Source organism: Vanessa atalanta, chromosome 2 (assembly GCF_905147765.1).
Source record: "Vanessa atalanta chromosome 2, ilVanAtal1.2, whole genome shotgun sequence".
Classification (NCBI taxonomy): Eukaryota; Metazoa; Arthropoda; class Insecta; order Lepidoptera; family Nymphalidae; genus Vanessa; species Vanessa atalanta.
The window spans coordinates 7,543,682-7,571,548 of NC_061872.1; the positions used below are offsets into that span (position 1 = coordinate 7,543,682).

The following is a 27,867-nucleotide window of genomic DNA, read 5'->3' on the forward strand; positions in this document are numbered from 1 at the left end:
TGCTCTGGGTTTAGTGAATACGTATGTGACCGAAAATTCATTGATATTAGACACATTCAAGTTATGTCACGAACTTTTGGTTCACCGCCCGCATGACATAAGTTATAAACACAAATTGTGCTCATAGAAATTCAGTGGTTCTTTCTTTGGTTTGCATCCACAATCATCGGTTACTATGCACGCGTTCTAACCACTGGGCATCTCATCTCTATTACATGTCGGGGCTACTTTATTTTATATGTGTTATAAATATATATTTTGTATTACAACAATCAAAGAATAGTTGTAAGCCCCACAGAATTATCTCATCAAATGAAAAAAATAAATAAATGTATAATTGCTTGATCTCGTATATAAATTGGGTGTGAAGGTAATTAAATTAGTATACTCATAATAAAAGAATTACACTTTAAAGCTTATTTTTATTTGTTTGAGGCAAAACTTCCACATCACAATTTACATTCTTTAGTAATTTCTATTTGATATCATCAAATATGTTTAAAAATTAAAAGTAATTTTAATAAAAATAAATAACATTTTCGCATTGCTTAATAGCTACATTTTCCTTTGATTTTTCAATCAAAGCATTTTTCATTCATTTTCATTCATTACTCAGTCTGAATTGGAATATCATGCCGTTATATACAAAAAGGTATTTTGATTGTTAATATTAAATTGGGAAGTGTATCGATTAAATAACGTATGCAATATAATTCCATAACATATACGTTGAAAAGTAAAACGAATTGTTTAGCATCTATGATCTACTACAAAATAATATATTTTATATTATTAAATTTAAGTATATATAAATCGTAATACATCATCATAGCTATAGATCGATTTCAATAATTCGCAAATAATGTCTTTATCGACATTAGGCCTTTTTTATTATAATGAATGTTTACACGTTACATGAACATTATTGTAAAATAAAATCTAATATTAAATGTAGAAAATAATTTAATAACATTTAAATTAGGTATTTATTTTTAATTATGGCAACAATTTTATTTAACTTTTTGAATTAAATGCGTTGTCTGCTGTTCATACCCTCGACAATATAACAATCATTATTCTAAGTACCTAACTGCATCATTCCAAAACAATGATCTTATAATACTAATTACAGTAAACTTAACATTTTATTTTATTCTATCACGCCGCCGCTGTCAAGAAATGTTTTCTTTGCAACCTCGTATAGCTGTGTCGACATCTTGTCACTGGTTTCTTTGACCATTTTTGTAAAGTAACCTTCAGGATTGCTCAGCAATTTATATGGATGATCGAACTCAACTAGGCGTCCAGAATCCATCACCATAACACGATCCGAGTCCATAATGGTGTTTAGTCGATGAGCCACTGTTAAAACTGTGCAGTCTGAAAAACGCCTTCGTATGGTTCTCTGAATAAATTCATCAGTTCTGAAATATATACATTTTTGAAATAAGTTATTATGTTCTTTTTAAAAACATTATTAATTAATTAAATCCAGAGTAAACTTACTTTGGATCTACATTTGCAGTAGCTTCGTCCAGCACAAGTATGCGATTTCCACGAAGAATAGCTCGGGCCAGACATACCAGTTGTCTTTGACCAAGTGAAAAGTTAGAACCACCTTCAGATACTTTAAAATCTAAAGCTGGGATTGCTGCTTTTAAATCAACCTTAAAATTGAATGAATATTCTATTATCTTATTCTACACATTTTGTTAAATAATAATATTAATGAATACGAAGCGAGATACTCACCGCTTCTAGAGCTTGCCATAGTTGTTCGTCATCATAACAGTTAAATGGATCTAAATTGTATCGAATAGTTGCAGAAAATAGAACTGGTTCTTGTGGAATGATTGATATCTTAGACCGCAATTCCTGAAAGATATATGCAATTATAATAATTATCCCAATTTAATAAAAAAAAGTCATATGAAAGAAAATTTGTATTTCGTACCTGAAGGGAAAGATGTCCGGTTTCGACCTCATCAATAAGAACTTCACCCTCTACAATAGCGAGACGGAATAAGGAAGAAATCAGTGAAGATTTACCGGCACCCGTTCTACCGACTATGCCAACCTGTGAAAAAAAAACAACTATATTTTCAAATGTATAATGATTGATCAAATTTAAATCATGAATAAATTCATTGTTTTATATTTACGGAAATTATTACAATAAAATATTTTCGTTATTAAGTTTTCAGCAATACATTCCTGTAAGTGTTAATTTGAAATAAGCTGTAATGGATGATATCTTTGTATATGTTTCAGATAACAATATACTTTCTTGATTTAAAACCATACCTTCCAACCACTTTCGATGATTAAGTTCAAATTTTTTAATACAGGTAAATCTTCAGGTGTGTACTTCATGTAACAATTACGAAACTCGACGCGGCCGCACCAAGGCCAGCCTTTAGGGGTTTCTTTAGCTGAAACGGATATGGATTCTTAAGGCTTCACTATCGCATTGTTTTAAAGAAATTGTTAAAAATAGAATTTAAAATAAGAAACCGCAAATAGTAAACGACGAATTATTTGAAATTATCTTACTTCCTTTATCCCATTGGGGTTCCCGTTCAATGTGTGTATACTGCAGAATTCGCTCCACGCTAGTCATTTGCGAGATCACTTCCGCCGTTTGCCGCACTCCAAACTGGAGCATACCCGTTAAGATGAGAGTCTGTGATATCGCCAGTCCCACGTTGCCAGAGAATATAGTTTCTGTAACGAAAAAAATCTTAACGTTTGAAAAATATTAAATGTTGGTTTTGTTAAGCATTTTTGTTTTTATTTTTCCACATATTATGTATTTTCTGTATGTATATAATAAGTCAAATATTATTTACAAATAAAATCAAATAATGAACACATAAAAAAATATTAATAAAATACGAAAATTTGAATACATTGAAAATACATACTATGACTTTGGTTTTTGAGGTAAAATAAAATACTTACTGCTATCAATAACGAGAAAAGCAACTATCACGATTGTTAAATAGATCACGCATATGAAATCGAGCCAAAAACCAAGCGTAACTCCGCTAGCCAAATAACTGCTCCATGTAGAGGTATGAATGTCCTAAAAACAAAAGAATATTTTTAGAGTACTATCTTGCAAAATTTTTTTTTCGGTGGAATGGCAGACGTCTTAATTCTAGCTGACAAACATCACCTTTGTCTTTGTTTTCAATAGTTCTACAATTATCTATTTAAAAGTTAAGAGTATGCCAGTAGGCTATTTATGAGTAGATGTATGCCTGAGAATTCTTATAATGTTTAATTACATAGTGTAATTTAAAGTTAAGTAATACAAATAACTTAATAGTGATAATAACATAAGATACAGTGACCACATTACAATTGGGTGGCTGATTTACTTTCCTACTATAAGTAAAATTGTGCTTTTTCTCATTGTAATTTTATTCATATCAAACTTAAAACATTAAACAGTAATTTAACAGGACCTATTATCTATTCTGTTATATTATTGATATTTAGAATGTTGGATGTATTTTATTTCTATATAGCTTTTAAATAGGTTTTAACCTGGTATCTATCGAACTCTTGAATTAGCCGCTGCTGTGCTCCAGCAGACCGGATTGTGCTTATACCATTCAATGTTGCGGACATGTGAGAAAATACAGGACTCCTCGCTGTTAATAAAATAACAAGAATAAATTAATCGGTTAATTGAATAATTATAAGGACAAGAATGCTAAAATAATTTTACTTACTAGTTCCTTCTAAACGTTTTATGGATTGAGCAGACTTTAAATAAATTTGAAGTATGACGTAAAATAACAGTAGAATTATAGTTGTTGGTAACAATGTCCAGACTAAGGCAGCAGCGTTTAGTGCCAATATACTGAACATCACAAGGTAAATTTGAATGCACTCGAGGAGAAATCGTGGCAGTAATTCGTCTAACGCACCAATATCCTTCGAAAAACGATTCAATATACGTCCTAAAAATAAAAAAGATTATTATAAAAAAATGTCTTCGTTAGATGAATATATTATATATATAGATATATTTAATATATTACCAGAAGAGTTGGTATCGAAAAACCGCATTACTCCACGAAGCATAGAGTGGAACATGTCATTGTGTAGGTTTCTTGATGCAGTCATGCAAACTTTGAAGAACATTAGGGCACGAGCAGTGATGAAGAAGATGCAGCATATGATTAGCGCCGTATACACATACAGGTATTGAGATGTATCCAATGGTCCAATGAGAGCGTGTATATTCAAATCTGAAAAATAACAACTTGTGATAATACCTTTTTAATATAACGTAAAAAAAAAGTTTAGTAAAATATCATACTTGGTAGGATTTCGATGCCAGAGAAGTAACTTGTGAGCGAGAACGTTGAGTTCATAGGTGGGGTCACTCTATCGTAATCTTTAACAGTACTGTTTGTTTCTCTTTCTTTCAGACGAGTAACTTCGTTTGTCCTGTAATATAATAATTATTAGTAATTCTGTCAGAGAGAGATAGACATTTAGAACAGAGATTTGCTAGCGGATTAACGTGGTAACTGAAGAAGACGGGTTCAAACCCGAGCAAGCGCCACTTAGGTTCCGGTTAGCTATCTTATGTTTATGATTCATTTCGAGATTGTTTATGAAAAAACCTCGTAGGGAAAATTGCACCTATTGTTTAAAACTTTGTTAGTAGCGCACATTGAAACAGCATCCTGGAATAAGTTCCAAACTGTTTTTGCGCGAATAGGTTTGCATTTCTTCTTCATATAGTTTCTACATTTAGTTAAAAATGTCTAATTAATTTAAATAACGTACCAATAAGTAACCCAGTAGTCACAGAGAGTTGCAGATAGCTGTCCAATTACAAGCAGTAGTACCATAAAGACCAATCTAGCCTTTCGTCCTCCTGCTCTTAAGTAGGCTCCGTATACTCGCCATCCCATGGACCCTGATTCTCTTTCTTCTTCTTCCATCTCTTGAGCAGGACCTTCACAGCCTGTAGTAGATTCTGACAGAGATGGCCGTCTTGTAGTTGACAGCTGAAAAATAAAATAATAAAATAATTTTTTATATTTAAATAATTTTATATTTCGTAGTAGGAAGCTGGATATCTAATTGTTCAATTATACTTTAATGTCTATATTATTACTCACCCTAGCGGATGTTCGTCGTGACATTGGAGGAGGCTTTTCTTTTTCCGTGTTCGTTTCATTATCTTCCTGAACTGAATGTAGTAATTTAGCGAAGTCTTTGCCGGAGGTTAGTAATTCGTCGTATGTGCCTTTGGCGTCCACAGCGCCCTGTTTAAGAAAATATGGTTAAGTCATGGAAATAATGTTATCTTAACTTAAATAACAGTGGGACATTTACGGGCTGCTAATGCTAACTTAAATAATAAGACGCATTTTCGTTTGATAAAATTGTTTCTTTAGTGTACAGTAAATATTGTGCTTTATATATATTTCTTACAATCAAAACATGTTTAAACTTACATTGTTCATAATAACGATGTAATCTGCGGCTTTGAGGTAGTGGAGCTGGTGAGTTACGAGGACACGGGTGGTGTGGCGCAGATATCCTGTTATACATTCGTCGAACAGTTGTCGTCCGACGTGTGCATCCACAGCTGATAGCGGATCATCAAGTAGGTAAATATCAGCCTGAAACAAAATAAGTATGTCGATATAAGAAAAGTAATGAATAAATGTCAAGAAATTGTGCATGGTTAGAAGATTAATAAATAAAATTAGGATGATTAAATTTTCGTTAAGTCGTTAAGATTTATTTTTTTGGCACTTAACAGTTGCGGGAATAGACGAACATTATCGAAAAGGCGTCAAATTTGATAGTGCGCTTGAAGTAAGTCACTAATTTAAACAAAAACAGTTTATTATTGCTGTTAGTCTCACTTGTCTATACACGGCTCTGGCGAGATTAATACGTGCTCTTTGGCCTCCAGATAGTGAAGCACCTCTTTCACCGACAAGCGTTTGATCACCGTGTGGAAACTGCTGGAAGTCCTTCTGAAGTGCACATACTCTTATAACCTGAAATAAATACAAGAAGCAAATTTATGAGTACTTCAGTTTCAGACAAACTAACTCAAGTAAATGTATATTAATTATACCTCTTTATATTTCTTAGGATTGTATGGCAAACCGAATAATATATTTTGTCGCACAGTGGACACGAATAGCCAGGGTTCTTGGCAAGCGTAGGATAATGGCCCAGATAGATGTATTTTTCCAGTAGTCGAGCGTAGTTCGTTTAATAATAGGTGCAATATTGAACTCTGTAAAATAATATAAAAAAATAACTTCTGATATAATTAGAAAAGAAAAATTGTAGAAAAAAGACTGAAGGGTACCTTTCCAGCACCGACTGACCCAATTATTGCGCAAAGCTTTCCTTTAGGAACAGTCAAATTAATGTTGCGTAATGTTACAGGGCCATCTTCTATCCAATTAGCACTAACATCCTGAATCAGTAAACCAATGTCTGGGCTAACTGGTGCTGCGTTTAATGGTTTTGCTATAAGTCCCTTTTCATTGCAGTCAAAACCTATTTTAAAAATAAATTTAAACAGTTTTTAATTTATTAAAAGATCTTGTCAAAATATACTCTTAAATAGTATTATAAAGAAATTTATACAATTTTCATTTAGCTGTCAGTCAGCAAATTAATATAAAAAAGTTAAATAATAATAAAAATGCCAATTTAAAACATGAATCTTACATTTTGTGTTTCATAGTTTTTGTTTATCGTTAATTTAATGTTAATTGGACTTTTTCGAAGTTCAATAATATTTTTTTTTAAATGTCTACATGCCTTGGTCTCCTTACATTGAGGAAGCATCCAAGTCGATGTATAGCATTTTAGTAGTTTTGGTACCGTGTGTATCTTTATTTGGAGATTTGTAAAATAAATAAGTAAACTGAATTTGTAATAATTTACCTGGATTGTAGATTCCTTCTTCTTCTATTTTCTTAAAAGTGTTCTGGCAAAGGTCTAATTCGCCAAGATTCTTTACTTTTTTATTTTCAACCCTTTGTACTAATTTTGCAATGTCTACATCCGCAACACTACGAAGGTCTTCTCTTTCGTCTGTTTGTATGTCATTAAAGCATATTAATATATGAGCACTGATAATATTTTGTATTTTATATGTCATAAATAAATAAAAAATACATTCTGTTTATTGAAAACGTAAGATTTTTATGTGGAGTTACATACTTCGTATATAAAAAAAGTTTATAAAATTCCAAAATTAATCTATCCATAAAACCCGGGTAGCACACAAAAATTTAAAGTTATTTATTGTACTTAATGTTAATTTATAAATTAATTGCAAAAAAAATTTCCACACCATGTCGTTAGTACTCAAAAGCGTTAAACATAAACACATTAGTTATATATAGCAAATACATAAGACAAAAAAACAACAGCTTATTTAAATATTACACGTTTCTCACACTTTTAACGTTTCACAAGAGCCACTCACAATATAATATTTAAAATCGTACCCAAAACTAATAGTTGTTGTATTCGTCGAACAGAAGTATAAGACTCTAACAACATTGATAGAGACATTGGTAATAAAATAGCTACCGAAGCTTGGAGAATATTGAACATTTGAGCCAACGGGAAAGCCTGTGGAAACCATCAATCTACAAATAATTTTCAATGTTTTGATATTTGATAAAATATTGTCGTTTTCATGTATACATGTATAAATATATTTACAACTTATTTCATATTATATTAAAAAATAGACTAACTTAATATAGGGTTAGCATCTATATACACATATTTTTATTCAGTTTTCTACCAGTGCCTGTCATAATAAGGACTTTTTGAACATAGTATAACATGCTTTTACGTATCAGCATGCAATTAAACTAGGCATGCATCGAGGCCAAGAGGCCTCACATACCTAATAGCATGAACGCTTCGAGGCGTTGAACTGAAATCAGTGCTTCTGCCAAAAATGACACAGCATTTGACATAATTATTGATAGCGTGCCCTGAAGTGTATTGAAGAATTGCGCCAATGGGAACACCTGTAATAAAATCGTTTTGTGTTTTGGTGTACACAATTACAAGCGAAGTGTTATCGTAACACGTATATCACAATAATACGCAGTTGATGTAATTGATTCACGTGTTACAATTAAAGTGTTCGATACAATTCCTTTTAACGTGTTTATCCTCAATAGATTATCTAGTGATTCTACAATTAATTTAACAAAACTTACAATATCAGCTGTAACTTGATATCCGAATAGGGAGTAAGATAGAAGGGTGATGTAAAGAGTCAGCCTCTCTGTGAAGACCATGAAGCTGAGGTAGACTCCTCGAAGATATGACGCTGATGTGATGCAGTTGATTTCGTTCTTACGGGCCAACGCTACAACCTTTTCGAATGGTTTCTCCCAGGCATACATTTTGATAACCTAATATTACAAGAATATAATAAGTTTCGTAAAAAGCGATTTTTTTGTATATAAATAATTTATTATAAATGCATTATACCTGCATTCCATTAATAATTTCATCCATAATTCGTACACGTTCGTCAGTTTTGCAAGCGGTTTTCATACGCAATCTTGCTGATAATTTGCTCATGTATGCTGAATAAGAAAAAAACGAATAAAATTATACATAATATATCGATACTATCATTATCTTAGATAACTATAGTAATAATTATACAAAAATAATATTCGCATTCTAGGATTGAACTTTCAAATGTAGTATTTTCAATATCTGGGTAGTTTATAATAGTTAATAAACAACGTCGCTGATTGTCTCTATCATATTTATTACCCCATTTAGTTTGTTAGTATATTCCAACATAAAAGAGTAAAGATAATAAGTAGGAGTACTGAGTATTGTTGTGTTCTGGTTTGAAGGGCGAGGGAGCCAGTGTTACTAAAAGCACAAGGAAAATAACATCGTTCCCAAGTTTGACGTATTGGCGATGTAAGGATTGGTTAATATTTCTTACAGCGCTCTTGTCTATGGGCGGTAGTGACCACTTACCATCAGGTCATCCGCCTTCCTATAACATAAATAAACAAAAGGATAAATCCGGTATAAAAATTCTCAGGTAAACTCACACTGAACTGGAATTGTTTGTAACACAATCCCAATGACTCCAACAATAGCAGCATATCCAATTTTAACGTAGATCAGATAGCAAACCACGACCACTTGCAGTGGCAGTATCCAGATGAAATGTGTATAGATGAAAGCGTAATCAAACCGGTTCACATCGTTGGATAAAAGATTCACCACTTGTCCTGCAGTCGTCTGAGCCAATGCACCAGAGCTCATACGCATTACCTAAACAATAATAAATGTATATTTATACGATAAAATAGGAATTAACATTTCGAAATATTTAAAAGGATTTATAATGGCTAACCTTTCTATAAATTAGAGAACAAGCAGCGATTCGGACTTTCATTCCAAATTGTTGAGTTGAATAAGTTCCGTGGTGATTCAGGAATGCTATCAACAGAGACATGAGTATGACAGCGGATGCACAATAAATGGCTTGCTCGTATGTCATGTCAGATCCCGGTTCCCAATATGACAGCATCATGCTCAACGCCACGGGCTGGAACGGCCTAAAATTGACACAAACGTTTGAATAAAATTTCATCAATTGTTTTAAACGTATCTAAAATTGTATATACTTATTAGTAGTGTTTAAAATATTCATTAAACAGGTTGCCAGTAACCTTGTTGAAGAAGTCGAGGAAGTCGAGTTTCCTATAAGTAGGAAGGTATTAGATATCATGTATTTATCTATATTAAAATGCATACTTAAGGATGAGTGCTTGAATGAGAAAAATGAAGCTGGAAGGTGCGTAGCTCATCCAGAACGCCTTGGTCATCGCGCGGAGAAGAGACGGTTTTCTTCCTTTTTTGTTTGCTAATGCTATTTCTTCTAGCCATTTTCTGTTAACAAATAACTTTAAATATAATATAAGTATTAATTGATTCATCCAAATTCTTAGTTTATTTGTAAAATTAATGATTAAATGTTTGAGAAACATTGAAGTGTTCAGTAATACATTTTATTTTTCCTGAACTTGGATAAATAAGTATTTAATAATTCGTATAAACACTTTTATTATAATAATAAAAATCGAAATATACCTATTATATATTCTCCAAAGAAAAGACGGCAAAATATTCAGTAGTTATTCTCTTATGCAATATAATAAATATACTACATAAATAGACTCATTATAATAGGAATATGTATTATTAATTCAATATCCTGATTTCAAATTAAAATATTAAACAATTACATTGTGTATATATTATTAATTTATTTAGAGTATATAATAATCTAAATAAAATAAAAAGAGCAAGGCTATATAATGGTTAACAGAGCTGCCACGTGGCTACAAATGCGTCGTTTCTTGTTATACGTAAAGCTAACATAGCAAGCGCACCTCGGACCATACGATGTCATTCATATCGTCATTATATTAATTACCATGTATTTACCAATCAACCGCGTTCCTTGACCTTATTATGTTGTTTATTTTCTTAAAGTTGCGCTATATTTTTACTATAATAATGCTGAGTACATCACGACAATATCTTTTTATAAATAGTTACATTATAAAAGCTACAAATCTGAGTCTTTTTTTATAAAATTAGGGAACACCTCGTAAATGTTAGAAGGTGGAGCTCGTATAGGTTTAGAGCTTATCCCATCACACTACTTGATTGTAGGTTGTGGATGTACGTGTATGTACAAACGATTTTATCGGTACAATGCAGGTTATTTCCCGATGATTTACTTTATCTTCTTTAGAGTAAGTATAAATTGAGTATATGAAAAGTAAGCAGTTGTCGCTCGGATTAGAGTAAATGTTAGTTATAAAAAGAAAAACCGGATCTATTTAAAATTAATTTAACATACTCATAATATTTATAAAAATAATGCTTTATTTGATATCAATTAAAATTACTCGTTACCGTGCGCGATGACGATCGTGAATGTTTGTTTAATATGTACCTACGTGCATTGTTCGTCTGTGCAGTAACTTGTACAGTTAATGATATTCAATATGTTTAAGGAATCTTGTATCGCACTTCGTTAAACGATCAATATAATTATCGTTATAGACAAGATTATTTCCTATTAATGTCTACAAGTTTAACTGTATATAATTATGATTGCATAACGTTATCCTTGATGGGTTTGTAATAATTCAATCCGATTTAATAGCAGACTAGTTACCCATTCGGATTGGACTACGCAAAATAACAAAATTGTCTTTATTCAAGTAGGAAAGTATAATAAATTACAGGATCAAATTAAATCTATTATTATTTAACTTCGGTTCGGAATGAAGATAACTCTTTTCCATCTCTTAAATAATATAGATATTCCGATTGATAATTATCAATTAATCAATGATATTACAAACTATATATTCTCGCGTAATGTACGTAAAATGTACTTATTATATAATACCGTCCGCATTACGTTTTCTCACGCGTTCAAATATCTTGTAATATAAATCTTAACCTACTGGCCAAAAAAGCAATGCAATATTGATACGAATTTATACTATATGACAGAAAATTTAAGTGAAATAATGGTTATCTATGCCTATATGGTTATATAGACCATTTAGGTCTTAAATGGTTACTGTGACCTGAGTTTAAAATAAAGAGATGTTTTGTTAAAGACTTTTCGGTACATATTTTGGAGATCTATAAATACAAGGTTTTATGTATTTGTTTTAGTTTTGTCAGCGTTCGTTCGTTTCAGTAAGCTCTTGAAGAGCGCCTTGTTTTTTTCCTATGACTTCGTTGACATGCTAAGCTATATATAGAAATATGTTTTATGTTATTGTTGTTTGTTTCCAGTGCTTGGAAATTTATAGGCTTTGTTTTCACTTTATATAAAAAGAACAGTAAATGAACATACTTTTTATGTTTACAGTATTTGAAACCTAAAATAAATGACGTATAAACTATGATAATATTAAATTTTATTTATATAATATTTAATTTTTTAATTTGAATATGTGTGATAGCTGTAAATGTTCTTGGTTAATAATAATTTATAAAGAAAAAAAAATACATTCGGAGTATTCTCCGAAAAAGGTATTCTCTCAAAAAAGACACGCGACGATTTCAGAGTGACTAGTATGTGGCTACTTACAAATGCTATTATAGAATAATTTAATTTGTTAAACAATATTATAAGGTCTTGTTCATTTTGTAATATTAAAAACAATGTTCTTAATTATCATTAAATACTTTTGTCGATGGAGTATAATTTCCGTTCTACTATTCATCAAACATTAAGTTTCAAGTTTAGAAGGAAATGGGTCAAAGATAAGAATTTATTTATAAATTTTCCTTCCAGTGAACTTAAAGTGATCTGATCGTCAATGAAACAATCAGAATAATTTTACTTATATTACAATGGTTTCAGTGTAAGTTTGTATTTAACGTAGGCGAATAAATGTCTAGAGTATAATTATCGTATTTTAAAATAATTCTTCCTTCTAAAAATTAAGCCTGCAAAATAGACTAGCTAAGTAATTTTTTTATTAAAATAAATACTCTATGAATTCTAGTGGTCTTAACTCATTCCTCAAATAGACGATTTCACGAAATCCTTGTGTTGTACGATTAAATGAAACTAGAACGGCAAGTATATTTATGACATTTACAAAACAAAATAATTAATTTTAGTTTAATTATTTTTGCAACTTGCGTTATCATAGGAAATATTTGATGTATGCTTGAAATTAAATAAATTTAGTGATTTTTAATCACCAACCGCTATCATCAATTCGTTTATATTGAAAGGAAACGACAGGATATTAGTTAATTTTAACACGATATTTAATACAATTTTTTGAGATCTAGATAGTTTTTATACTTACTAATGCTAAATGCGTATATTTTGCCATAAGCCTTGGTTGTTTTCTGCCAAGATATTTTTTTTTTTTAGCTATCGGACGGGTAAATGCTACCTGATAATTTATCATCATAAATGTTCACCACTACTCGTAGACATTGGCGCAGTAAATAATATTAACAATTCCTTATATCGCCAATGCTCAACCAACCTTGGAAACTAAGATGTTATGTCTTTTGAGCTTGTAGTTACACTGGCTCACTCACTCTTCAAACTGGAACATAGCAATACTGAGTACAGCTGTCTTGCTGTAGAATATCAGATGAGTGGGAGGTACCTACCCAGATGATTGCTTTTTTAAAACATATTGATTGTAAAAAAAAAAACAATTTATCAACTACTAGTGTACTCGTGGCTTTACTCGCATTTTAGGGGTTGGACGTCAGATATTAGGCGAAAAAATAACTTATGACCTTCATTGGAGTTCAAGCTTGCAAGAGTAAAAGACAGACAGACAGACGTATTAAAAAATTATAATATTAGTATAGTTAAATACATACAATAGACCACCCAAAAAATGATTATTGAATATTTAATAGCATATGTCAAGATCAGTATTATGTTATTATAATATTATTGAAACATCTACAAAAGCTTATATTTATTAATTCCATAAAAGTAATCAGTAAAGTAACTGAATGTCTGCTTCAGTAGATACATGTCACAGAATATCATCCGATACGCGTAGGTTTCCTGACGATGTTTTTTTACATCAGTGAACAGGAATTGAATTATAAACACAAACGAAATGCCAAAACTCAGTTGTGCTTGGCAAGATTTTATCCCAAAATCTTCGCTTAACTTACATCTTGTGTCTTTTTAAATTATTATTTTTAAAGATAAATTATATGTTAAGCTAAAGCAACTATGTTATTGTCGTATGATGACTGAGTTCTTAATTATAGTTGATTAAAATCGTTTTATATTTCACTTGCAAATGAATAATTATGTTGATGAATGTTTAAACACATATTGTATTATATTTATCTGTGGATGTACCGATGTGATGTACAAATATAAAAAATGAAACCATGCTAAAGCTGATCAGGTTTCGATGTCAGATTTTGTTGACCTCCTAATATTTATTTTCGCGTTTCAATGATGTTTTGTATTAACAGTTAGGTATAAGTGAATTAAAATATGTGGCTATACAAAAATATTCCACTGTCAAATAATCGAATGAATGAATGAGTCATAATGTAAACTGAATTAATTAGTATTAAAAGTCCGGAGTAACAACGATTTACTATTCCTTGCTTCGTCTGGCTAGATTATAAATATGAAAATCTCAAGATTCAAAAGTTTCATAATAAAATGATCAAACTTGATTTATTTATTAGAAAATATTGCTTTTAAAGTGTCTACAACAGCATCATGCTATGTTAAAGAAATATTATATTTCAATAATTACGGAAGGGTTACGGGAAACAGGCGATTAGAAGACCGCGATAAGAGTAATTTTGCAATTTCTTATTTTTTATCATAGAAGTTTATTCTTATATTGTATTTGTTTTTCCTGTAGTAAAAGAATATTTAGTATATTGATGAAACAAAAAAAATCCATTAAAATTAATCATGAATTCCTTATGTTTTCTTCAATTATTTTTCGCTGCATTTAAAAAAAAACTTATTCTTCAAAATTTTAAATTCGAATTTAATTAAAACAGACTTTTCACAATAGTAGTAACGAAGTGAAGTTATTAAATGTGAGAGTAAGTTTTTTATACAAAATTAATGAGACATATGTATATTTCTAAGCAATGTTGGCATTGAAATATGTAAATATAGGGAGTGAAAGCGTATCAATCTACCGGTGAATAAGAATTATAACCGGTATCTTGTTTACTTTTCCATCTGTTAGCGATTGTGGCATATTAATGTCACTTAGTATGACTATTAACGAAACCGTCACGAGTTAAAAACCAATGTCGCACTGTTCTGGAGCCCACGTAGATTTTTACATACGTAATTTATATTTGTATATGATGGTAATTAATATTTATAGTGTATTATTCAAAGGCTAATTAGTCGTAACATAGCACAGTAGGGTTATATTCCGACTTTGAATGTTTCAGTGATCGTATCACTGATATTTAGATTATTATAATTTGTATATTTAGGTATATAATAAATACACTATTGCATTGTATTTTTTATTTCATTTTATAAGCCATTTTATGTCTTGAGTTTTATATTTAGTTGAGTTTAAATCTTGAGGTTGATATAAAATTAAAATTGTCAAAAATCGCCTATTATGATTAAAACCCGTAAATGTGGAACTGCAGTGCTAAATGGCGTCACGATATAAAGTTATTTGACAAGACTTTGGCAGGATTTCTATATACTCATAATGTTCGACATGATAATTTAATTCGCGCCTATCACGAGAAACATTTGAGAACAAATAGTGTTGGTCCAGCTGCTAGAACACTTCCCGGGTTCGAATACGGGCACGCAGCACTGACATTTCATGTGTATTTATATTTATGTACGTCCTAGCTTATCTCACAATTGTGATTAAATCGCATCATCAGTCAACAGAAGTTTTGACGAATAACTGTATAGTTTTTTCCTCTTAAGCTCAGCAGGGGAACATACGCGGGTTAGTAATATATTTTAGTATATTTGAAAATCGATATTGAATTTATCTTTATGACGTCGTACTTTATTAAATAAATTTTCGATATTTAATTGGTGTATCGATTAAAATCAATCACAGAGATTTATTATTAGTGTAGAATAGTTTATAAATATGTAAAAAACTTATTTCAACAGCTAGTCACGTCACATTCACGTCTGTTAACCGAATAATTCTGAACAAATTAAAAGACCGTGTTCATCTGGCATTTAAAAGAATTCCATAAGTTAGGATAACAGACTTGATAAGTACCAAGCTATTTACTTTAAACTTATTCGTATATTTTAAGTTAGACTACGGAATGATTCGATTCTATATTTCATATTCAGTACAGAACATTTTGACCATTATTAAAACATTTTTTCTTAATAATAAACTTTGCATCGTTTAGGGACTGTGTGTTGTAAGTTCTAGCTGGAATAGCCTTCGCCCTTAACAAAGTGAAACAGTAGTTATCGATTGTGTGATAATTAAAAGTATACAAGTACGTATAAACACTTGGGTTTATGACGATAATCATAATAATTGCGACTCAAATTGTCGTCTTTTTTTCACACATTATAAACACTACAAGTGTGTATAAAGTGGAATTTATAATACATTATACAATATTCTTGTTTTTCCCACAATTCGGAAGTTATCACGTCGCGTTTCATAATTCAATTAAAGCTGTAGCAATGTTTATCAACATATTGCAGTTTCCGCATTCGATGTTTCGATGTTCGGGGAGTTCATTAATCCTCACTCATTCGAATTGCACAAGGGACGACGGAAATATTATAAGCAAGTTATATAATAACAAACTAATCAAGTAATATTTTATGTTTAACGTTTATGTAATATCAAATTGACAATGGAAAAACCATTTGAAAAATTACTATATGATCTCTGTGACTCGATCTGCATTTTGTAAATCACGTCATTCATTAGACTATGTCCTCATTCGGATCCTAGTTTATTTTCATGACGATCGCCTGATTGAAAGACAGACAGATTGACAGAGTTACTTTTGCATTTATAGTATTATTCCGATACGTATATGTTTTTATTAATTTAGTACATTGGTATTTTTTAAATAACATCTATCGTTATGGCGTCACAAGCAATCGTTTCTTTGCCTTGTCCCTGTTTAGCTCCGACGCGATGGTTTACACAATCTATCTAATTATTATTGATTATGTTATTATCGTTAGAGCTGCGGCTCAGGCTGACCTTTCCCACCATTCCAATAAATATTTAAAGTAAATTTATAGCACCTTAAAATAATCAAGTTCGTTAAACGATTGCAAATGCAAAACGCGTGTTATATTAATACGATACTCGCAAGAAGTGTGTGTTCAACTTAAGTCATTTTCTTGGTATCTATTATCATTGCGTCAATTCTAAGAATAAAGGTAAACCAATCATGTTTAAATTCTTGCGAATCAAGTGCCTAAAGAAAAAAATAGCGAAGCGTGCAAGACCGCACTGAAATAAATAAAGGTATAAAAGTTATTCACGTCGGTCCGGTCTTTATTTTGTTCTTTCTAACGTTGAAAAGAAATGGTGTGGTTTGGCTACAATCGGCGTCAGACGTGCCCACACTGCATATACAAATGCTTGGCAAATGCGACTCATACGGACTCAGAGAGAATGCTTAAAAAAGTTTCTCTTAAACATTTAAAACAAGCCTTTTTTAACTTAAAACTATTTTTTATTTGATTCTTATATAACAGTAAAGTATCTAACCTATTTACTTTATAATGTTTCTAATACTATAACAGTTTTTTCTAATGTTTATCAGAGTCAACTATTAACTATATTTAAAAGTATTTTCTTATAAAAGCAATTGCTTTTAACACTATTTAAGGATTCTTTATATGAAATTGAAATTTTTAGCCATAAAATCTACCAAATCCTTTCCATATAGTCTACCAAACTAGTTCCACCATAGTAAAATAGTGAGTTGTTGAATACACAAGTTGGTAGACGCGTGTAATGCGTGTCGAAATGCTAAAAAGTTATAATCGCACTATTTTCCTTCACCGCTGATCACGAGATGAATTATAAACACAGATCTAGCACATGAAAACTTTCCACTGAATTTGTGGTACTTAACCGGATTTGAACTGCGACCTTCGTTAAAATTTACGTTGAAAAATCTTGGATCTATCTAAGTAAATATACCGTAAATCGAAATATGAGGAGCGAAATTTCGTTTACATATAATCATTTGTTTTAATGTATAATACCATGAATGGTCGACCGAGTGAAAGTCTGGTATTCGTGTACCTCATGTAGGTAGACGTGTTATGCATTTTTTAAGATCTAGATTCAACATGCACCCTACTAGCACGCTTCTTGCATACTAAGGATATAAGCTAATCTAATACAATTATCAATTCTTTTAGACTTAATGTGAATCCTTTAGTTTAACGCATTTGTGACTTTTAACACAGAGGAAATAATTGAAGTAAATTAAGTGACTTATACAGTAAAATTGATTATTTATGAGAATTAAGTCATTTGTTTATATTTAATATGATTATTATATTTTTATTACCAAATAATCCAAAAAGTTACCCTTGTGTTAATGAGTGAATAAATATTAAAATTTTTAAAAATTTAAGGTAATTTTATTTTCAATGTCTATAAAACATCTTTAAAAATTCGCATGACTTAACATAATTATTGTATCAGCTGTTTTAAAAACAATGAAATATTCCCCTATGTTTTATTTGCTTACCTGCCTATCGAATACGTCAGAACAAAATCAAAATAAAAAATATATTTTTAAGCTGGTAACACTGACCTTTGCTTACAAAACATAAGCATATAGAAAGAGTAGTCGATAAAAATTTATAATATAAACAAGGATGTGGCATATGACTTGTTTCCGAAGGTCACTCCGTGTTAGATGACCAGTTCACTTACGAGTATGTAGTATAATAACTATATTAGCCATTCTCATTATTACATAGGGACTGCGGAAGTTATTTACAATGGCGTCGATTTTAATTTAAAAACTTTTTACAAACTATGAAACAGTTATGAGAATTTCCTAAAAAAAAAAATCTCCCTCCTCCTCTAATCAGTTACTCTAACGCAAAGAATCGATACTTTGTTTATTATTTTATTGTTTAAAGGATGAAGTAGGTTAAGTAGGTCTGGATAATGCCAACTCACAAGGGTCATAACATCTTAGGTATCATGTGAAGCGACGCATTGACGGCTTCGCGAGTGGTTTATGCGTATTTAATGCCATTATTCAATAGTCGAAAGTTATCACTTTCTAAAATAAATTGTAAAAATCTTAAGTATGATCCTCTGTGTATAAGAAAAGAGCTTGGATGACCTAGTTAATGTAAAGCGAGTATCATAAACTTTGATTGACGATTTCGATTTGTAATGGGGTCAAGTGTCATTCTGTTATCAAGCTTCTAATTAGAATATGAAATTCAGCCGTACTGTAAAGTATCCTGTAGTGTCTTAAGAAATTGTGAGGATGTTTTGAGGCATGCAAAGCCTCTATAATCTGATTGATATTGTATGAGTAGGATAACGATTGAATATTCAGTTCGATACTATAATTGTATTACATTTATTTGTCAATCACATCTTAATGGTAGCCTGGAGCTTAGAAGTTCGTAATATTGCACTCCTGTGTTTCGTAAATTACGTGAAGCTGTTGGTCCTTAATTTGAAATCTCTCTATGGTTGCGTCGGAATGCGGTCTTTCCTGTTTCCCTCAAACTCTTATCGCCGAATTCTATTCTTTGTTTTTTTTTTTTATACAAGACGACTTGATGTAATATTCTATTCATATATTGTCATAAGATTTGATTATCTCTGTATGTTGACAAATTTTATATCGCAAACGTCGCAATTTTGTTCCGCGGGAAGGGTTTATCTATAATAATCAATCAGCCTCCAAATACTTCTCATTCATTGTCATTTGTAACTTCACTAATAGTATTCGCTGTGTAGGCTGGAATCGAGACGATTTAATTGAAGCAAAACTCGAGATCCCATCTCGATAATTGAATAAGCACTGTGATGTGTCATTCTTCCTTTCGAATACTCTCGACGCGTTCACGCAACCCTTGCTAGAGCAAATACTCCCGACCGTTCACAAAGGATTGTTAAGATTTTATAATAGCTTATGTGTTATTGGTATTTAACAGTTTCATAACTCAGTTATAAATGTTGCTATTTGAAGAAAAAAATTAGATGATTAGTAAGACATGTAATTTATGGGTAATATATTATAAATTAATATAAAATATAATTACATAATACATTATAAATTATAATGCAAACTATACTGACTCACGATTTTAATAATAATATGTAAGTATAAGCGTTACTTATCACGAGAACCCGGTGTGTTGTATCAAACTGGTTCAATTTCTTATTAATATATTCTCGAGATGATTAAGACTAAACGTATAATTAGTTGAATTCAATTTAAAACTGAACTATTTATTAACTTATTCATTTCCAATACTTTTTTTATTTTAAAATTTTAACCAACATTACAAATATTTAAATATAATCTAAATTTAAAGAGGTTTTACTGTATTGTATTAATATTCCATAATAGATAAAAAATCATATTCCAAAGTCGCGTAAGATAAAATTAGTGCACGCGAGAAGATGATTTACATACATACAACTAAATTATATGAATTCGTTTTCAATAATCGCGGTTTTTCTTTGTTATTTGAAAATTGCTATTGTAGTTAAAGTTGCGGTCACAAAGAATATGGGTGTCAGTAATGTCCATACTAAGTAAGGAATACAATACAAAAATCGATGAAATAGGTATTTTTTATATCTGTCAATAAATATATAGAGGTAATGTTGCTGACTTTGGAATGAAAAAAATCACAAGCAAAGTATATTATATTATTTTTATTTATTTTATTATAAAGAACATTTTTAACATTAATTGTTGATCGCATATTTAGATAACTAATACTTTATACATAGCTAAAAGCTAAAGCTTTAGCTTTAAATGCACAATTATATAACTTGTTTATTCTTGATAACCAATAATAAATTATTTATATGGTTACTTCGATACAATTTTCATGACGTCAAATTACTAGAACGATCATAATACATTTATAATTTAATTTACAATCATAATAATTTTAATCGTAAGTCGTGCATATGGGTTGCATTCAATTAAGATATCCCGCATCACCTGGTATTCAGTAATTGCTCACGGTACGTATAAGTCAATGTTACGTGCAGAGTGACTAAGTAGAGTCTAGTATATTGTATACATAATGTGCCTGTTAACAAGACTCTCGTCGCCTTGATTAGTACTTCCCATTCGCACAGATTCTAGGCCTTTGTGTCGAGTATACCTACCCTCGACTTTTTAAATACAGTGAAGACGTTTTTACCGAAACAGACTCGGCGTGTGATTGCACTTCTTGGTTCGTCCATCTTTGTATTAATGAACCTTTGTACCTTTGTGAAATTTCCGCAAATCGAGTGTTACCAAAATATTGTATTTATCTTGATATATATTTCTGACGTTTCCCAAAATTTTTTTCAGTGAATAATTACGAAATGATTCTGATATCTTTCCAACTAGTCCTTTAAGGGCGAATGAGCAACTTTTAAAAAAAAATATGGAATAAATAGTTTATATATATTTTTTTCGAAATATTTCAGGGAATGGGTAAGATGTATTATGACATGTAGACATTGATAGGATAATTTCATCATGATCTCAGCTACTTAACCGTGACGCACAACAGCCGAGCGCTCCGTTCTGTGGAATTAGGACGGGCATGTGACTCCAATTGATACATAACTTCTTTTGTGCTATAATTCAAACTATTACAAATAAAAGAGGATCCACCTTTTACATAATAATGTTTTGTTTATCTATTATATAAGTATTTAAATAAATAAAATAAATATTTTAATTTATAAAATTTTAATTGAAAATTTAAATAAATTTAAAGATTTGTAAAGCTAATATAACTTGACAATAGCAAAATTATTTTTTTCCAATGAAGTCAAGTTATTTCATTACATATATATTTAATTTTCAGATATACGAACTTGTCGATATAAAGCAGAGGGTAATTAGAATGGTTACCGGCTATACCTGCTTAGTTAAATAAATTATTGCAAATTTTATATTTAAACCGTAAATACATAGACGAAAAAAAACCGAATTATTTGATAAAGGAATTTACATTTTAATTGAAATAAAGAACAGGTAGTCTGACACATCAATAAATTTCTTATCACATGTCAATAACGATTATAAAAATAACACAAAATATAAGTAAAACTACTTAAATAGCACGTTGCTTGTTTTTACACATATTTTTAATGCGTTCCACTAAACGGGTCCAAAGTACCATCTTGAATTGATTAATGACTCTCCGGTTCCTGTGTGGCACAGAAACGATATCGAAGTGCCGCTGTCATCATCCCTATTACCCAATGAAATAGCATGTAATCACAATTACCCGGAAAGTCGGCTAAATTAAACAGGAAACTCGCTGTATTGCGTTATAAGTTTTAAATGTAAGACATTTCATTTACATTTCTAGACTCACTGGAGAAGTTCAAGTACAAGTAAATGCGATTTGTCGATATGTCATTTTATCGCTAAACGTGTTATAATCTTACAAATTAGAATTAGATCTGGCATTCAATTATATCAATAGCAGGTTTGAAATTTATTTATCTACAAATATTTACTACACTTAAATAAGTTATAATAATTAAGCATTTCTCGAATCAAATCAAACCAAATTCAAAATACTTTTATTAAATATCTTACAAATTATCTCAGAAAGTACTGTGCTACACAGATGTTGTGTTTCAGTATGAAGGATGGGGAGCGTAACAACAGGTACTAGGGGCATATCATCTTAGTTCCTAAGTTTAGTATCACATTGACTATGAAATAATTTTTTTCTTAGTAAAACGTCTCACAGGGGCATCTAGTATTGCTAACTGACTCCAACACTGACTACGAAATCGGACTCACGTGACTCTTGAATTTATTTTAAAAACTAGCTAAACTGCGGCTTTACACGCACGAAATTTATAAAACTATACGCAAAATGTAAACTCCCATTTTACCCCCTCGAGTTGTGAGTTAATTAACGCATAGTTACGTATGATTTAAAGGTGCTTCTCCATCTAGTCGACGTTTTTATTTTTTTGTCGTTCTTTTGGCCCTACTGGCTCTAGTCGACTTCACCACCACCACCAAATCCGCATAGCCTATTTATGAACGAATAGGTGAACCTTAAGACAATTTAATCTGACCCAAGGTGGTTTTATAAAAGTTGTAAATATTATAAAATATAGAAAAGCAAGCAGACCTTCTCTTCTTTAATACTTTGAACTTTCTTTTTTCAACAAACAAGTTTTAATATAATATTCGTAATATTAATATAGCATTCGTAAAATGTAAATTCCCTTTTTTACTCTTACAAAACTATAAAAGTTACAACGCAACCTTGATGACACTTGTGTAATTATTTTTAATCTGTACAAGTATATTTAATTAAGGTTTTCGTTATTTGTTTCGCGTAATATCTATTAAATCTATATTTGTGATTGAATTAAAATGGATCACACTTGTACGTTTGTGTAAGCTGACTTATTTTTTTATTATATAATTCTACAGATATTTACCTACTTTAAAGTTCTAAGAAATTCCTATTTGAAAACATATAAGATTTACGTCTACAATCACAATATTGCAGCGGGTTGTCATAACCATTAAGCTATTTAAACAATTTGTATGACATATTTGCTAAAGTTAGTTTGTTCATTTTATAAGCGCAATTACCTTTTACGCATAATTTTATTATTTTTTTATTCAACAGAACACGTATTCTTGTCATTTTGAACTTGAACCCAAGATATTGTTTATGGCAAACCCCAAATAAATATCACCATCATTTATATTTTTGTACGATTCTAAGTAATACGGAACATATTGAGAAGGTTATAATTATTTAAATAGTGTAAAACTTTAAAACAAAGAAGCTTCTGTTTAGAATATCAATTTGTTATGGGCTGTTATTTTTTGCGTAATACGAAGTGACAAACACACACAAATACATGTATGTATCATAGGTTGGTGGTTTTATTCGCTTTCGTAACCAAAAGTGACCTTCAATATAGTTATTTTTCTATATAGTTCATTTACATAGAAATTCATGTACGTTAACCTATATGAATGACATAATTATATGTAGTTATATTCCATGCATTAATGAAAAAAAGTAATTATATATTTTTATTTAGAAAATTGTATTCCCTGTTAATGTTATTAACATAAATATAAAAGTAAATAACCTTCTTATTTAAATGATATTCGTGTATACACTGCCCATATATTTGTACAATAAATATCTACATATTTTGATAAAATCTTACTGGGTGGGTTATTACACAACCAAAATCAAAATTAAAAATATGTTACTTAAATGAACGACAATCTTAAAACAATCCACTTTGTTATGAATATAAGCAAATATTAATAAATAGGTACAAGTTCATTGTAATTGACAGAAAAAAACGTTTGTTTAAAAATACATTAAAACTTTTTTTGTTTAAAAATCATTTATTTACGTCTTTGCTTGTTAAATTATAAATTGAAGAATAACAATAAGAAATAAAAAGTATGCCTGAATATTATTGTTTTTACTGTTATTACAACTCTTTTGTCCTTCTAGACTAATATAAAACATTTCGGGTGCTTATTCTAATGCGTCTAAGTTTCTATCTATCTCTTTTTTAATTTCAATGTGTATAAAATGTTTATAGGACAAAAATGCGAAGCTTAAAGGTTAACGCACCCAGATCCTGGTAATGCAATCTTAGCCAGTTATAAATAAACCAGAGACAAGGGAATTGGATCTAGTTTTTTATTCATTCCTACAAGGAATACGCTTCTTTTGGTCGTTTATTTATAGGAGCCTCATAAATTGTTATGAATTCATTAATTTTATAGTGGTATCAGGAATAATGGAGGTTTGTAATAACACTATATAATTATATAATAAAGACACTAAAAAATCACTATAGAATGAGTTTTTAATTTAAATTATTTGTTTTGTAATATTTTATCTATAAAAGTTATTACGGTATTCCTCTTTATTATTTTTATTTAATATAAATTATTTAATTAAATTCCGTTCAGAGATTATTCCGTAACTGTAATAAAATTACAATCTATGGTCTTAATACATATACTATTTTGAATATAGTCTCCTAATTATTTAGACTTTATCCTGTTTTTGAAGTCGTTGCATATTGTTGAATTTGACAAACTTTGACAGGAGACTGCCTGCTCTCCTTGAAAATGCCTATTTCGCTGCAATGATTCCTGTCTGTGTCGCTTACGTGCTTAACAAAAATACCCTTATTCGGACACACAGTGACCCTTGAGACTCTATTTGACTCTACTAGAACGACACGGCATAATTTTTAACACGATATAATATCAAAAAGCTTATAGGTAAGATGAGTGAGTGATGACCTTCACAAACCTTTATTGGGTAATAAGTAGGGAACAATGATTTAATCGATCATCATTTGAATTATTTACCTTTTAAGGGAGTCAGTTGCTTGTGATAACCAGGACTAACGAAATGGAAAAGAACACATACTTCAAATTACAAACGTTTGATTTGAAGGAAAGGATATCTTGACCTGCGATAAAATTGTCACGATTATTTCGGAAAAATAAATTTAAAAGCACGTCTTCCACACTTTTAAATATGAATCTCTGTTACAATAAAGTTTTTATGTTGGATATTTATGAAATACACATTTTTTTTATTTCAAGAGTTGATTTAAAATTGATATGCGTATATTTAGATAACTTATTTTAAATATAAATTATAATTATCTATTAAAATTTATTTTAAGTAATGCCTATTTAAATTCAGCTCGTTCAGAAAAGAGACATACAAGATTGTGTCATTTCCTGATATACTATTCTTTTATCGCCAAAATGTGTTAGTAGTAGTAAATAATATACTTATCTTATAATTATAATATAAATATCAATTATCAGGAAAATAATAAAGTCATAATATATTCTATATAAATATAAATAAATTGCTTAATTTTCTAAATTGTTTCTGAAGAGAATTATTTACTATTTATAATATTTATAACTATCCAAAATTTATTTCAAAAAGAGCTATATACTGAGAAATAAAAATATTTCAAAACTTTTATTTAGATTAATAATACATGCAAACATTTAATTTGAAAAGAAAAAATACTGGCTTAGACGAAGCAAGCAATAACATTATTTACGGAACATGGAACATTATCACATTCAATGATCAATAATGGACGTTAAATACCTATATTATTACGTCTTTCCAAAAGAAAGTTTTTGATTCTATATAACATTGAAATGTTTTATATATAATGTGTGTGTTAGTGACTGAAATGACCTTGGAATGCTGCTTGTTGCAGAGTTAAGTATTGCTTGATTATCGTCTTATAATACAACCGCAAAATGTTATAGAACGTTCGGGTTTACTTTGTGATATGGAAGCCATTTTAATATTATCTATACTAATTAATTATTATTAAATTCAAGCTTTAAAAATTCAAACCTATTTATAATTTGCACTGATTGAACACAGGAAACGAATACGTCAAAAAAAAAACAATTTTGGGTAAATTAATTTTATTTAACATAAATATTATTGTATGATAATTTCAAGTAAGTTATTTGCAGGTATATAATTATTCAAGCTTAACATGATATATCTTAAAAGAATGTAATGTATGCAAGAACCATCAGATAGTCCAATGTTTTTCTCGTTTCCATATTTATGCCATTAACTGTCATGCTAATTAGGGAACGATTGGAAAGCTCGTGGGATTAACTTAGCCGTTCTACTTTTTTTGTAACTTGAATTTAAAATGTGCTTCAGACTTTATCTTTTAAGCCCCGTCGAAACTTATTTGAGATAAATATGTGAATTGAATTAAATAATGAATATTGCATTTAGTATTTTTTTTTATTTTTTTTTTGTTTAAATTTATTTATGATATTTACTAAAGTCAATTGTTTTCCTTATTTGTGTATTATTACTGAGTGTATTATTAATGATCCTTGAGGTGCGAAGACGAAGTTAAAACACGATTGTGATGTTATAAAGGTTGAGATCGTGATTACACTAATTCGACACTTTTTATTGCTGCGTTGGTTAGAATAATATATTATGACATACGCTGTTACTGTAATATATATTTTAGTATTAAGTCGTAATTGTTCAAATTAGTTTAACCACCCACGTATTTATGTAAAAATTTGAGGTTCACTACGATTTCTTGCGTTATAATTTTATTAGAACTTGCTAGTAGGTAAAAAAGGTGTCAATGTCTTTATTAATAAAACATACTTCAGTGAAAAATAATACATTTTATTAAATTTTAATTATTTAATTAATGCAACTTATATTGTAAGTATATATATTAACATTAAAAACTTAAGAGACTTGTAATTTTTTCAATATTGAGTTTATCTTTTTAATTGGTTAAGAATTTAAAAAAACCTATTAGATATATACTATAAAAAAATTCAGTATTAAAAATGTAATGACGATCCTTTTTACTTTAAGTATTCCAAGTTAAATGGCGCCATTTATATTACCTTGTAAATGTGAGGTCAACAGATGTAAATTGAATTCGTTAATATTTACAGTACAATAAATAACAAATAAAATAATATTCAAGTACTTTATATTTAGGATTTCAAGTTCATAAGGTATTAACAAAAATAGGGTTATAAAAAAATACTTACGTCTCCAGCCGATCCCCGAGCTTGTCGGAGAGATGGCTGTCTTTGGGTTTCGTAAGATCAGAATCGTAGAGGTCCCGCTTGTAGCCGCGCCAAAATGTAGGCATCATCCATACGAACCATGTTTTCGAAAATATGTTTGCTCTTTTATAATTATTTGTTTTCTTTTCACGGTTTTTCGGCGGTATTTTCATAGGATTGTCGGGACTTTTATTTCCACTAACCATATTGATTCAAAAAGGAAAACACAAAACAAATATAAAAAAATGAGTGAAGCAAGTCCACGTTAACGCCTTTTTGACGAAAAATTAAAATAGTGAAACGATCATATTTCTTGTCAAATAAACTAAATCGCGATACTTGCGCTAGGGCCGGATGCGCGTGCGCAAAGCGCCTTACAGAGTACGACACGGACCGAACGCTAACCTCCTTCCACTGAGTGGCGGCCGCGAGGTGTTCACG

At 30.2% G+C, this 27,867-nt stretch overlaps 1 protein-coding gene across 2 annotated transcripts; it reads right to left on the minus strand.

Annotated features, from left to right (window-relative positions):
* Positions 1–408: 408 nt before the first annotated feature.
* On the minus strand, positions 409–27,867 carry LOC125075610 (ATP-binding cassette sub-family C member 4-like). 2 transcript variants are annotated; one of them, XM_047687323.1, is made up of 25 exons: positions 27,409–27,867; positions 9,826–9,960; positions 9,422–9,626; positions 9,114–9,339; positions 8,527–8,624; positions 8,250–8,447; positions 7,518–7,644; positions 6,949–7,098; positions 6,362–6,555; positions 6,122–6,286; positions 5,904–6,041; positions 5,487–5,654; positions 5,148–5,294; positions 4,810–5,033; positions 4,334–4,464; positions 4,053–4,262; positions 3,741–3,971; positions 3,553–3,659; positions 2,962–3,085; positions 2,554–2,724; positions 2,305–2,432; positions 1,955–2,077; positions 1,753–1,875; positions 1,507–1,667; positions 409–1,424 (listed from the first exon to the last, which is right to left on the minus strand). In XM_047687323.1, the coding sequence occupies exons 1-25, from the start codon at positions 27,630–27,632 to the stop codon at positions 1,151–1,153; spliced, it is 4,182 nt and encodes a 1,393-aa protein (XP_047543279.1). In that variant the 5' UTR covers positions 27,633–27,867; the 3' UTR covers positions 409–1,150. The 2 variants fall into 2 exon arrangements, with proteins under 2 accessions (XP_047543279.1, XP_047543275.1); XM_047687319.1 differs by lacking the exon at positions 7,518–7,644 and adding an exon at positions 7,928–8,054.

Bases quoted from the DNA above. Each gene is read 5' to 3' on its own strand.
- LOC125075610 (XM_047687323.1), bottom strand. From the start codon at position 27,632: ATGGTTAGTGGAAATAAAAGTCCCGACAATCCTATGAAAATACCGCCG. The intron at 9,627-9,825 runs GTATGCATTTTA...TGTCAATTTTAG, and splicing joins ATTCAAGCACTCATCCTTAA to GCCGTTCCAGCCCGTGGCGT. The intron at 5,034-5,147 runs GTGAGTAATAAT...TTTATTTTTCAG, and splicing joins CACGACGAACATCCGCTAGG to CTGTCAACTACAAGACGGCC.